The sequence below is a fragment of the Bufo bufo genome, chromosome 5 (genome assembly GCF_905171765.1).
Source record: "Bufo bufo chromosome 5, aBufBuf1.1, whole genome shotgun sequence".
NCBI classification, from domain to species: Eukaryota; Metazoa; Chordata; class Amphibia; order Anura; family Bufonidae; genus Bufo; species Bufo bufo.
Window position 1 is genome coordinate 115,751,659 of NC_053393.1, and position 15,024 is coordinate 115,766,682.

Genomic DNA, 15,024 nt, shown 5'->3' on the forward strand with positions numbered 1-15,024 from the left:
CTATCTGAAATGCATAATGACCATAGGGGTTTATGTGAAATGTGTAATGATGGTGACAACCCTTTACCTTTGCAGGTTGTGTTTGGGGAAAAAGTGCCTCCAGCTGGTAAAAATGTAAAGGATGTAGAAATGCTGATAAATGTTGAGCACACCGCTGGTGAACCCACTGTAGAAAAGGTACAGGTAAAGGTGGCAGTGCTAGAGGGTGTACCACACGTATCAGAGGAGGATGTGCAGTCTCCACAGTGGTTACTAAGGAAGTATCCAATGTGGGGGTTATTTCATGTGTGTCCCTAGAGGTCAGGATTAATAATGACATGAGTGGTATAGGTGAGGTATGTGCTGTGACTGATAGCAACTCAGACAGTGAGGCTGCCATGTCAAGGTCCTGTGAAATTAAGGTGGTTACTAGTAGCGACCCGATATCAGTTGTACCTGACGAGATGAGAGTTAAGTGGGGAGAAGTCAGCATAGTGTCCAAGACCCATACTCAGGCAGTGGAAAGTGACCTGACATATCAGTACAGCTGCAAACATGAGGATGCTTGCTCTCTCTCCACACGGTCCCTAGATACACTAGAGAAAGGACTAGCTGTCCTCACAGAGCAACTGAAGAAGGCTTCAGAGGAGTCGAAGGAGGAGACCCAGAAAGAGATGAGTGAACTGAAGGGTCTACTGCCTGATATCCAGGAGACTCCAGAAAAACACAACGAACTACAGTAGACATTGACAAAGGGCTTGAAGAGTCCCTGAGTAGAACTCCCACAGGGTTGCCAAAAGAGAACGTGAGTACTCCTATGTCTGCCGATGCTCAGGAGAAGGAGAATAAGGCTCTCTCTCTAGCAGGAGCCCTTGAGGATGCGCCTAAGGAGTGAGGTAAATTTGAGAGGCTGAAGAAGCACCTTAGAGCAGAAATAGAGGATATCACAAGCTCAAAGGATGACCTCGTGAAGAACGTCCACGAGTTAGAGAAGAACAAACCAGGACCTGTTGAGAATAGGTCTGGAAACAATGACGTTGCGGTGCCAGCAGAGGCAGAGAAGATGAAAGAGGTTTCTGCTGACCGTGGGGCTGATAGGGGTGCAGAAGCCAAAAGACTCATGGTAGAGTGTAGCCAGGGTCTGCTCAGGAAAGACGTCCCCTCCGCCTACAAGGCCTTCCAAGTAGCCAGCAGCTTTCTGGGGAAGAAATATGAGGAGATGGACGACCAGTATGCAGAACCTGTCTACTACTATGGGCTCGCTCTCCTCAATCCAACACGAAGGGAGAACAATCTCCTGGGTGAGCCTCTGGAGAAAATGCCAGAAGAAGAAGAAGAGTCTGTTAAAGACCCCGGGGTCCCTGGTGCCTCCTACCTTGGTGAGAAAGAGGAGGAGGAGTTAAGAGGGCAAGTATATGATGCCATGTCCAAGAAAAAGACAAAGGCCGAAGAAGCTAAGGCCCGGTGTGTTGGAGGAGATGAAGTCCTCAGATGCTGCAGAGGCCAAAGTTAGGCGGAAGAAGCGGCTGCCAAAGTGGAAAAATCCACTGAAGAAGCAGAAGACTCTGAATCTGCCCCCCAACCTGAGGAAACCCCTGCTGAAAAGGAGAAAAAAGTGAACCAGATGAATGTAAAAGGGACGAGCCGTGAGAAGCATGCTCTGCTGAAGCAGCTATGCAAAACAATGGGAGAGAGAGGTCAAAGAGTAGAAAGAAAGGGTCTGCCCGTTACATGGAAACTGGAGTCCTTTAGAGACTGTTAGGCAGAACATCAGCTTTGGTGAAAAACCAAGTTCTGCTGGCCTGGGTATGGAAGAATAAAGGGAAAGGTGTGATACGGATGCCCTGTCCCTAGCATCCGGGTACTGCAAGTGTTTACCCCCACAGGTGTGAACAGAGAGGGGGGGGGGGGGGGGGATATGTGGTAAGGTGTACAGTGCGGGAAGGCGTGTATATCCCACTCAGGTACCTCACCTGGGTGGGATAACTAAAATCCAGAATGCAGTAGTCTCAGCAGTGCGTAGTTTGCTGAGACAATGTTGTTTAAGGTGTGTTCTGGGCTGGATTTTGGTTGGATTGGCGGATAGGTCTGGTAGTGGGATCTGCCAATCCACACCCTTCCAGTACGGGTGTTCCCTTTGCCCTGAGGGGATCGCAGGTGAAGCCTGCTCTGACCAGGCTGGCACGAAGCACCTCCCAGTGTGTCAGTCAGGGGAGAGTGGTATCTTGGAACAGAGACCTGCAGAGGTTCTGAGTGGTCTCAGCTGGGTAGGATGAGGGGCCACGAGGCTAGGCGACAGCCTGAAGTTTGGGGGACGCAGTGACGCCTGCGGAACAAGGGTCACAAGGTCATAGTCGGGAGGACTGCTGGACCACAATCCCCAACGGTACTCATATTGGTACAGCCTGGGGGCTTGTGGACTATTTGGCGGAGAAAGCCAGGCCTGATGTCAGGTATGAACTGTATCCTATAGGTGAGTCAGGGATTCCGTTTATGTATTAGGTAGTGCCCAGACGGGCAGGCGTTTATTTTGTATCGTTTGCTTTGCTGGTTCAAAAATAAAGCACGAGTTTGGACCTGAAAACCGGTTGTCTGTGAAGATATCTGTGACCGTGACCCCTGAAAGAAAGCGATCCCTTACAATACATTTGGTATTGCTGTAATCATATTACTATATTGTGCAAGCACAACCACCACTGATGGATTGCAGGGTGGTCTGCAACCATGGAAACGAGCAGTGTATAATGTGATGGAAAAATGAATCCAGCCAGCAAAGAAGGGAATATGGACAGTCACAACACATTAGTGGCTTGTTTTAACTTTCTCTACATGATAAATGCTACTTACTAAAATGAGACAGCCCCTTTAAGGGGTTAAATATAGATATTGACATGGAAAATTAAAAATTATATAAAAAAATATTAAAAAATATGTTAAATATAAAAATGTGATTTAAACAATAGGTCATTTTCTGATGACACATTCCCTTTTTACAGTGCCCTGGGTCAGCCGTAATCAGACAGGTGAGTACACACACTTTCTCATCATACCTCCTACTTGCTTCTGTACGGCTTCTTTTTGAGATTGCCTGTTAGGTGGGATATTTTCCTTGGCATATGTCCTTGGTTGTTCAGCTACATGGGTATTCTCAAACCGTTTGCTCTGAAAAACCACATTGATTTATAGTTTGTTATTTGCTGTGAATCCAGGCGGCTGCACAGGTCATTTATAAAGCAAAAACAGCAACAGTCAACCATGTAGTAGTCAACTAGATGTCCTAGTCTAATGGTGGGTTCACACGTCCCAACAGTTAGGGAGATTATTGGAAATTAATGTTCCTGTGAACGCTCATTCCTGACAATCTGCCCGTCTGATCACCCAATAAACAAGTGAAATACTTGTTCATCGGGTGAAACTGCAGTTCGTGCGGGCAAGTAAATTATCATTTCTGGGCAGCAGATCGAGTGGTCTAAACAGTGATCTGCTGCCCATAAACAATGCAGCTGTATGATGAGCAACTGCAATAGTGACCGATCGTCCTCATACTGTGGAGGAGATCGCTGAAAGTAAATACAGCGCTTCACCCCCACTGAACAAGCAGACGACTGTCAGGAAGGAACGCTTCCTTCCCGATAATTGGCTGCTCCTCTGCGTGTGTAAATCCACTTTAACTAAGCTTTTCAGATTAGTATCACTTGTTTTGCAGTAAGATAATATAAAGTAGTACAATAAAAGTCTGGTAAGAGGGCATCATCTGGATTACCAAAGAGCCAGAATGTCATTAATACCAGTTATTTGACATGAATCAAGCAGAACTAAAACAGACTTGTCCTCTACGGTGGGCGAGCAATCAGAATCAGTAATGGATTCCACGGTAGCCGGATGGACAGCATAAAGTTCAATTCAATTAATAATTAGGCCAACAGCTTGCACATAGTAATATGCATGCTGTAGCCCAATTAGTTAATCAGGTTGAGATCCTGAGGCTCACACAGTTAGTACACAATGCAGCTGCATCCTAATCTCAATGCCCGCACGGTAGAGGTGATTGCCTCCACTCCGCACCGCTCTGTATCTTGAGGATTGCAGACCCATTCAAGTGAATGGGTCCTCATCTGTGATACGGAGTGCACATGGCTGGTGCTCATATATTGCGGACAGCAATACAGGCACGGGGCACACACGCTTGTGTGAATGAGTCCTTAAACTTGAACATAAATTTTCTATCTATCTTGTCCAGCATAGTACACACACGATCAAACCACAGATGCACAACCACAGGAACACATATGGCCAGTCGGAGCTTCCTCAGCGATAGCAGCAGTTCTGCAAGGGTCTCCGGACCTGCAGTGATCAAGCGATGGCTGATCCAGCTTCAGGGGTTGTAGTGAGGAGACCACCACTTTTGTAGTAGCAACTTCCAATGGAAAGGATTTTTTACTATCTTAACAGAAATATTTCCTTCTTGTATCCACCAAACAAAATAAAAGGCTATAAAGCGGATCTACCCTTATTTCCATGTACGGAGGATCCTTTTCCAGTTCAGCCTTGTCCCGTGCTAGTTTGGCCCTTTGCTCTTCAAGAAAATGATCTAGTTCTTCCCCCATTTTAAATAGGATTCCTGTGAAAATGACAATGCATGTTGAGAAATAACATTATCATAAGAAACACACACAATACTGAAACAAGCGTGAGGACATCATAGAAACCTGAGGCGGAGATTACCATTTCTTAAAAATGTAGTCATAACCTCAAGGTTGCATTCAGCGCTATTTAAAACAGAATTTATTATCTTCACCCATGTCACTCAGGCCTAAAGCCTCATTCACACGTCCATGCTCAAATCCGTGAGCAGGTGGTCAATGATGCATCAGTGAAGGATCCGTGTGTCCGTTTTTTGCTGTCCGTGTTTCACTGACACTATACAGCTGAAAAATTATTTTCAAAGCATCTCTTCCTAATGATCCATGAAACACAGATGCAGCACGGATGGCATCCATGTTGCATCCGTGTTTTTCATGGAACCATAGACTATAATGGATCCGTGAACAAAGACAAAATAGAGCATGTATCCGTGCTAAAAACACTGACCCACGGACTGTGCTAAAACACTGATGTCTGAATACACACATTAAAGTGAATGGGGACGTGTGCTGTCCGTGGAGAACACGTACAGCACATGTCTATGGAACACCGACCTGTGAATGAGGCTTTAGGCTGAGTTCACATCAACGTTTGCTTTCTGTTTTTTTGATCCATCAGATGAACAGAAAATTAAAAAAACACGGATGTTATCTTGAGCATCAGTCTGCACAAAAAATAACTGAACCGTCTGTTTTGGAGCATCAGTTACGATCAGTTTGTACCACTTCCATCAGAGATCAGTTATTTTTGAAAGGAGAAAAAGTCCAGCATGCAGAACCTTTTACCCCATCAAAAATAACGGATCTCTGATGGAAGTGACACAAACTGATCAGAACTGATGCTCAAAAAACATGTTTTTTTCCCCCTATTCTGACAGATCAGAAGAATGGAAAACTAACCCAGCCTTTTGGACCCCTTTCACACGGTCAGTATTTGTAAGCCAAAATCACGTGTGGTTTCTACAGAGAAAAGGTATAAGGCCTCTTTCACACGGGCGTGTGCGCCCCGTGGTCGTGCTGCGGGCCGCAATGCACGAGCACAGTCTGTGGGGCAGCCGATCGCGGACCCATTCACTTGAATGGGTCCGCGATCCGGCCGTTCCGCAAAAAGATAGGACATGTTCTATCTTTTTGCGAACGGAAGTACGGGACGAAACCCCACAGAAGCACTCCGTAGTGCTTCCGTAGGATTCCGCATCCGTGATGCGGAATGCCCACGGAACGGCACCCGTGTATTGCGGATCCGCAATACGGCAACAGGGCGCACACGCCTGTGTGAAAGAGGCCTAATAGAAATATTCTGCCTCTTCTGTGTTTTGCACCCACTCCTGGTTTTGGCTTTCAAATACTGACCATGAGGAAGAGGCCTTTGTCTTCAAAACACTTTCAGTGGCATGGTACAAGCCTGGACGTTCATATAGTAATAAATACAAAGCAAAGATAAAATAGTGATGTGACAAACAGAAACCTAACAATACTGTGTGCCATGCTCAGCACAAACATTCAGAAGGCTGGCGCGGTGATCGCCCTGCGGAGGTTGCTAGGATAAGGAGAAGCCGTCCACGCAGATGGTTCATGGCTCTTAAGACTCCAAGGCAACAGGAACACAACAAAAGGAAGACACGGTGCAGAAACACCGACAACCAGATGGAGCATCTAATTCCCACAAAACTGCCTCTCCTGTCCAATATCTACAAGAACGGGCTTTAATACTAGACTTACTATTTATTAGGGATGGCCATATATAGCAAAAAGTATACAATAAATAATAGAAAAGAAAAAATAAACCATCATGAAATATGGGAAGTTCATAAAACGCTTACAGGCATCGCAGACAAATGCTATCACACTGGCCATACGTGAGGCTCATGATCTAATGTGTACAATGGGGGCAACCCGAGGCACAAGGATTTATCAGCAAATGTTTGGGTATACGGTACGTGCAAATATCACAGCAAGTGAAAACATGGAATCTGAAATAAAGCGAGGTTCACCTCTGGCCTGTCATTGGTGGGGTGTCCATGGCCTAGGGGCCCCACCATATGGCGCTCAGGCATATCCCTTTATCTTTTAGCCCTTCAAATCTCCCAGACGGCCCACTGTAATCAAATGGAGAAACTGCAGGAGCTGCTGATCACTCCAAGCATTGCTGAAGAGCCCCAGTCAGGAGATTCCCAAATAGTTGGGTGTCCCATACCTGTCATAGGACGGATGCACTCCAAACAGTGGGCAGATATTAATTATGAAGTAAACGTCTGTAAAGCCCACAAAACTAAACTTCAGTATACTCCGTTTTTTATGCCGTGCTGAATAAATTAGTTTGCTGTGCCGTTCTATACAGAGGCAACATGAGATATACTGTATTTTTTGCTCTATAAGACGCACCTCTAGGTTTTAGAGGAGGAAAATAAGAAAAAAAATATTTTTCATTAGACCTCAGATCAGACCTCAGCTAACAGCCCCAATCAGACCCTCAATGTTAATAAGACCCCAACAAGACCTCAGCTCAGACTCACAATCAGACCTTCCATAATGGAAGCACTCATTAGTATTTACCCCATAAGACGCAGGGGCATTTTCCCCCACTTTTTTTTTGGGGGGGGGGGGGGGGGATGCGTCTTATGGGGGCAAAAAATACGGTATTTGTTTTTTTAACATGGGAGACTATGGCTGACAGATGGCAGTGGCTTCTATCGGGGGTAGATGTGAAAAAATCCTCCAGCCATAACCCTTGATTGACACTGCAAAATGGCTGTTTGGCTGCGCCCGGAGCTCTGCTGCAGTCTGAAAAAGAACTGTCAATCTGGAGAATGTATATTTTCTTCATCCCGGCAAAGAGATCTACTGAAACAGCCCCAGAGCGATGGGACAACCCCCTTCAAGGCTATGCCCACACATGCCTGGAAATACAGAGGAAAAGCCTGCTGCTGCGTTTTCTGCCGCCGTTGCACGGCAGAAAAAAAAAAACGCAACAAAAGCCAAATGTATTAAATGTGTGTTTTGCCGCACAAACAGCTTCACCCTGTCCATTGCAAAAGGGTGAAATCTGTGGGGGGGATCTGCAGCATAAATTGACACGCTGAAGATTTGAAATACGCATCGCAGGTCAATTTATACTGCGGTTTTCCATACAACGGGGAGAGGAAAATCTGCACGTAAATCCGCACCAACTGATGAGGATTGACCGCACAGATTTCCCTGCGAACACCTAAGCATTTCAGTGCAGATTGTCCGCACAGAAAACCTGAACATGTGCATTAGGGGTCCTATTGCATAACTGCAGGCAGAGATCCTAAAAACCATGAGGAAAAGATAAAGAAAGCGCGCTGGACTATGAGAACCTTCCATAACTACTGACATTAGAAGTTTAGGTAAAACACGTTTCAGAAGCCCCCAGAAGGTAAAGAGTCCGCTCTACACATCACTAGTTAGGTCCATTCACACGTCCGTAGAATGGGTTCAGATTTGTGCCACAACGTTGCGGAACGAATCCAAACCCATTCATTCTCTATGGGGCCAGAAGAGATGTGGACAGCACACAGTGTGCTGTCCGCATCCGCATTTCTGGAGCGCGGCACCGATCTTCCGGTCCGCGGCTCCCAACAAAAAATAGAACAATTGCGGACAATAGGCAGTTCTATGGGCGTGCCGACCGGGTGTATTGCGGATCCGCAATACACTACGGACGTGTGAATGGACCCTTATACCGGATAAGGTTAACTCAATCTAGTGGGAGACCCACTTGACACAATAGGCCACATTTATATGGCCCTGGGCTGCAATACCAAGTACAGATGCTATCTAATGGACGCTGCTGTGCTTGGGAGGCTGTAACACTCGGACATCCTTTTTAAAAGGGTTTCCTGGATTTTTATATTGATGGCTTATGCGCACCTCCGCAGATCTAGCTCCGGGCCTTAAGTGCACAGCACCACCGGCACTCCAGCGGTTGTGAAACTACAACTCCCAGCATGCATACTTGCTCTGCTCTTATAGAAATGTATAGAGCATGCTGGGAATTGTAGTTTCACAACAGCTGGAGGTACGAAGGTTGCTGATCCCTGCTTTACACCATGGACGGAGCAGTGTAGCAGAGCAGCTGATGTCCATATACTGATCATGGAGTAATACTGAAAGATACTCCACAGTTACTGCATCGGGGCGCCTTCACACATGACAAAATGTGTTGCAGAAAATGTCTATGACTAAAGCCTCTTTCAGAAGGGGCGAGATTTCCGCACGGGTGCAATGCGTGAGGAGAACGCATTGCATCCGCACTGAATCCGAACCCATTCATTTCTATGGGGATGTGCAGATGAGCGGTGATTTTCACGCATCACTTGTGCGTTGCGTGAAAATCGCAGCAAGCTCTATATTGTGAGTTTTTCACCCAACGCAGGCCCCATAGAAATCAATGGGGCTGCGTGAAAATCACAAGCAAGTGCGGATGCGGTGCGATTTTCACGCACGGTTGATAGGAGACAATCGGGATGGGGACCTGATAATTATATTATTTTCCCTTATAACATGGTTATAAGGGAAAATAATAGCATTCTTAATATAGAATGCTAAGTAAAATAGGGCTGGAGGGGTTAAAAAAATAAAAATAAAAAATTTAACTCACCTTAATCCACTTGTTCGCGCAACCCGGCATCTCATCTGCCTTCATCTGCGAGGAAAAGGACCTGTGGTGACGTCACTGCGCTCATCACATGGTCCGTCACATGATCCATCACCATGTGAAAGAGGCCTTAGGGTCATGCACATAAATGTGTGCTGGCCGAGCACGTGCTGCAGACCACAAATTGTGGTCCACAATGCACAGGCGCCGCCGTATGCGGACACAGTACCCATTCATGTTTTTGTGGTCCGCGATCCGCATCCGGAGGCACAGACAGCAGTGCTTCCATGGGGTTCCATGCCTCCGTTCCGCACCGCACCTACCAGATTACTTGAGAGATATGGATTGTGTCTGGATCTGTTCTAGGACAAACTGTTGTTTTTGCAGATTTAGGGCTTGCTCACACGACCGTGCCGTGTTTGGGGATGCTGCCCGTGTGCCTTCCGTAATTTGCGGAACGGACGGCCCTTTATAGAAATGCCTATTCTCGTCCGCAAAACGGACAAGAATAGGACATGACTCCTAATTTTTGCGGGGCCACGGAACAGAGCGCTGTCTGCATCTTTTGCGGCCACATTGAAGTGAATGGGTCCGCACCAGAGCCGCAAAAAATGCAGCTCGGATGCGGAACCAAACCAGGGTCGTGTGAATGAGCCCTTAATCTGTTTTGTCTGCGATTGTGTTGAGTTTTTTCTGCAGGGATTCCATCAGTTTTGACGCATTTTTTTACCCGTGCGTAAATAAAAACTGAAGAATAACCCTCAATATTTCCTAGCACCCATCAATGAAAACGCACTGTATCCAGATTCCTTCCATTTTTCACTGAAGCCCTATTCACTTCTATGGGGCCAGAGCTATGTGAAAAACGCACAATATAGAACAAGCTGCGATTTCTCCTGAACGCAAAGACGTTATGAGAAAAACAACACAGACCCATTGAAATGAATGGGCCAGGATTCAGTCCGGACGATGTGCGTTCGCTAGTGTGAAAGAGGCCTTAGGCCCCTTTCACACGGGCGTTGCGGGAAAATGTGCGGGTGCGTTACGGGAACACCCGCGATTTTTCCGCGCGAGTGCAAAACATTGTAATGCGTTTTGGACTCGCGTGAGAAAAATCGCACGTGTTTGGTACCCAAACCCGAACTTCTTCACAGAAGTTCGGGCTTGGGATCGGTGTTCTGTAGATTGTATTATTTTCCCTTATAACATGGTTATAAGGGAAAATAATAGCATTCTGAACACAGAATGCATAGTAAAACATCGCTGGAGGGGTTAAAAAAAAAATAATAATTAACTCACCTTAGTCCACTTGCTCGCGTAGCCCGGCATCTCCTTCTGTCTTCATCTTAGCTGAACAGGACCTGTGGTGACGTCATTCCGGTGATCACATGATCCATTACATGATCTTTTACCATGGTGATGGATCATGTGATGACCGGAGTGACGTCACCACAGGTCCTTTTCCTGCAATCAGCAAAGAAGGAGACAGAAGAGATGCCGGCTGCGCGATCAAGTGGACTAAGGCGAGTTTAATTTTTATTTATTATTTTTTTTAACCCCTCCAGCGCTATTTTACTATGCATTCTGTATTCAGAATGCTATTATTTTCCTTTATAACCATGTTATAAGGGAAAATAATAATGATCGGGTCTCCTTCCCGATCGTCTCCTAGCAACCGTGAGTGAAAATCACACCGCATCCGCACTTGCTTGAGATTTTCACGCAACCCTATTCATTTCTATGGGGCCTGCGTTACGTGAAAAACACACAAAGAGGAGCATACTGCGATTTTCACGCAACGCACAAGTGATGCGTGAAAATCACCGCTCATGTGAACAGCCCCGTAGAAATGAATGGGTCCGGATTCAGTGTAGGTGCAATGCGTTCACCTCCCGCATCGCATCCGCGCGGAATACTCGCCCATGTGAAAGGGGCCTTAGTGTTTCAATATCCCCCTGATTTTCCAAATTTCTGCCTGCAGGCAGTGAATGGAAACACACTGCCTTTCGTTCGGAAAGCATAGCATCATGCTGGTCCGCTCACTCACTGGGATCCTCTGGACGTGGCCAGGTCAGCTTTCAAGCCTATGTCCTGTTTCCGATATCCTTAAATGGGTTATCTGAGAGAATTATAAATCTTAGCTATGCCTCTAAATCCTGTAAAATAAAAATATATATACATAAAAAAAGCCTGCAGCAGCTGATTATTGGCCTTAGCGGTACAGAGGACAGAGATTGGCTGCAGCGGTCACGTGCTGTATATCTGCACTTCACCGATGCAGCCTGTAAACAAGCAGCAGCGCAGAGATCGGCGCCGGATAAATATGTATTTATACAGTATTTGGGGAGGGGGTGGTTTGAGATTTTTAATTATTTTGGACAACCCCAACAGCAGGTGTTTGGATGCTGTGAATGCTAAAAAAAAAAAACTGCTGTGGTACAAGTGTCTGACACCATCCTTTGACTATGAATCATTACAGTTGTCCATTCACTGACAGCAAGCAGAGATCTTGACTCTAAAATATATTACAACAAAAAACCCTAGAACTAGAGCCCCCTACACATGAGGTCACATCTCATCCATGGCCCCAGCACACTGTATACACAGCACCTCACGGACCCCCGGCCATAGAACCGGCTGCTGGGCCCCATGGGCATTGGGCCCCGTTATCCGGGTCCAGCAGGGATGAAGTGACCGCCGGCGAGTGCAGGTCTATGACGGGCTCCATACAAGTTCAGCTACACTCACTCAGCTGCTTCCACGTCCTCCATTACACCGTAATGCCCACAGGACTGCTAGGTGACAGTTCACACAACCGCGCATTCACACACGACACGTCCAGTCACAGCATCATTACCGAGCGCTCCGGCCGCTCCTCTCCGCCGCCTGTGTATGCTCTGCCGTTAGCTGTCCGTCTCTGTGGAGACAGGCCCCGCCCACCGCGCTCAGCTGAGTTTGGGCTAAAAGCAGTGTTCTAGCGCCCCTAGTGCACGGGAGGATTCAAGCCCCAGTCCAGTAATAAAGGGGTTCGAATCCTTCCCGGGTCAGATCTTCTTCATTCCTGCTCCTTTCATAGCGTTATGTTATTTTATGGTTGTTGTTAATATCATATTGTAAGGATATAAAACCTCATTACACATGTGCTAGGATTAACTCCAGACCTACAGTAACGTCGTTTACAGTTTTATATAAAAAATGTTGCATTATAGTATAGAAGTTTTACACTGTAATATAGCGGAGGGACATTACTTATACTGATGCGGAGAGGTGGCACTGTGGGATTTAGGAAAGGGTTATTGCACACAGTGATGTCACAGTACATGGATAGAAAACAATATAATGGTATAGGGAAAGTTTATTGCACACAGTGATGTCACCACAATACACGGATAATGAACACTACATAGACCTGGGAAAGGGTTATTGCACACAGTGATGTCACCACAATACACGGATAATGGACACTATATAGACCTGGGAAAGGGTTATTGCACACAGTGATGTCACAGTACAGGCCGGATAATGAACACTACATAGACCTGGGAAAGGGTTATTGCACACAGTGATGTCACAGTACAGGCCGGATAATGAACACTACATAGACCTGGGAAAGGGTTATTGCACACAGTGATGTCACCACAATACACGGATAATGGACACTATGAAGACCTGGGAAAGGGTTATTGCACACAGTGATGTCACAGTACAGGCCGGATAATGAACACTACATAGACCTGGGAAAGGGTTATTGCACACAGTGATGTCACCACAATACACGGATAATGGACACTATATAGACCTGGGAAAGGGTTATTGCACACAGTGATGTCACAGTACAGGCCGGATAATGAACACTACATAGACCTGGGAAAGGGTTACTGCACACAGTGATGTCACCACAATACACGGATAATGGACACTATGAAGACCGGGGAAGGTGTATTGCACACAGTGATGTCACAGCACCTGGATAATGAACACTATATAGACCTGGGAAAGGGTTATTGCACACAGTGATGTCACAGGCACCTGGATAATGAACACTATGAAGACCGAGGAAGGTGTATTGCACACAGTGATGTCACAGTACATGGATAGAAAACAATATAATGGTATAGGGAAGGTTTATTGCACACAGTGATGTCACAGTACATGGATAGAAAACAATATAATGGTATAGGGAAGGTTTATTGCACACAGTGATGTCACAGTACATGGATAATGAACACTATGAAGACCAGGGAAGGTGTATTGCACACAGTGATGTCACAGTACAAGAATAGAAAACAATCTAAAGGTATAGGAAAGGTTGATGGCACACTGTGATGTCACAATACATGGATATTGGATGCTATGAAGACCAGGGAAAGGTGTATTGCACACAGTGATGTCACACAGCATGGATAATGAACTCTGTAAAGACATATGAAAGGATTGTTGCAAACAGTGATGCCACAACACAGGGTTAATTTACTCTACGAAAACTTAAAGGGGTTATCCAATTGTAAAAATGCCCCCCACAAGGCCGAGGCCCCTCCTATAGATCATTCTTACCCTGCTCCCCGGCACCCGTGTCCCTCCGGATCCCTGCACGGCCGCCGCTGCATCTCCCTGTTGTGCGGATCAAAACATCCGGCGACGGGGGGTGCAGCCAATAGCAGGCTGTGACAGTGACCAGCCTCCCTAGCGTCACTGATGACGTCACCGCACCCAGCCAGCAGTGACGTCACCTCCCCCTGCACGAGTGGATTTTTTATTTTTGTGCCACACTTTGCAGAACATATTAAAAATGGGGTTAGAAGGTCAAAACTCCTTTTAATGGGGGAGGTCTCCACTCCTGCACAATCATACGGGCCGTATAGTAGGACCGCCCAATGGACTAGTGAATAAAACTCATGTTCTATGGAATCTTTTCCCATAAAATTGTACATCAGTCTGCTCAGCTCCTCCTGCTCTATTAGATGTTACCTGCATTACCAATATGACAGGTTCCCTTTAAATGGCTGAATTGTTCACTTTTTACCATTATTAACCACTTCAGCCCCCAGTGCTTAAACACCCTGAAAGACCAGGCCACTTTTTACACTTCTGACCTACACTACTTTCACCGTTTATTGCTCGGTCATGCAACTTACCACCCAAATGAATTTTACCTCCTTTTCTTCTCACTAATAGAGCTTTCATTTGGTGGTATTTCATTGCTGCTGACATTTTTACTTTTTTTGTTATTAATCGAAATTTAACGATTTTTTTGCAAAAAAATGACATTTTTCACTTTCAGTTGTAAAATTTTGCAAAAAAAAACGACATCCATATAGAAATTTTGCTCTAAATTTATAGTTCTACATGTCTTTGATAAAAAAAAATGTTTGGGTAAAAAAAAAATGGTTTGGGTAAAAGTTATAGCGTTTACAAACTATGGTACAAAAATGTGAATTTCCGCTTTTTGAAGCAGCTCTGACTTTCTGAGCACCTGTCATGTTTCCTGAGGTTCTACAATGCCCAGACAGTACAAACACCCCACAAATGACCCCATTTCTGAAAGTACACACCCTAAGGTATTCGCTGATGGGCATAGTGAGTTCATAGAACTTTTTATTTTTTGTCACAAGTTAGCGGAAAATTATGATTTTTTTTTTTTTTTTTCTTACAAAGTCTCATATTCCACTAACTTGTGACAAAAAATAAAAAGTTCTATGAACTCACTATGCCCATCAGCGAATACCTTGGGGTCTCTTCTTTCCAAAATGGGGTCACTTGTGGGGTAGTTATACTGCCCTG

At 45.6% G+C, this 15,024-nt stretch overlaps 1 protein-coding gene across 4 annotated transcripts in view; it reads right to left on the reverse strand.

Annotated features, from left to right (window-relative positions):
• CSPP1 (centrosome and spindle pole associated protein 1) overlaps positions 1-12,173 on the reverse strand; it is a 119,478-nt gene extending 107,305 nt beyond the window's left edge. For all 4 annotated transcript variants that reach the window (XM_040432805.1, XM_040432806.1, XM_040432804.1 and 1 more), the window contains exons 1-3: positions 12,101-12,173; positions 4,488-4,600; positions 3,030-3,141 (exon numbers count right to left, since the gene is read on the reverse strand). In XM_040432805.1, the coding sequence (XP_040288739.1) occupies positions 3,030-3,141; positions 4,488-4,586 (211 nt within the window). In that variant the 5' untranslated portion in view covers positions 4,587-4,600; positions 12,101-12,173. The remainder of the gene's footprint in view (positions 1-3,029; positions 3,142-4,487; positions 4,601-12,100) is intronic.
• Between the last annotated feature and the right edge of the window lie 2,851 nt (positions 12,174-15,024).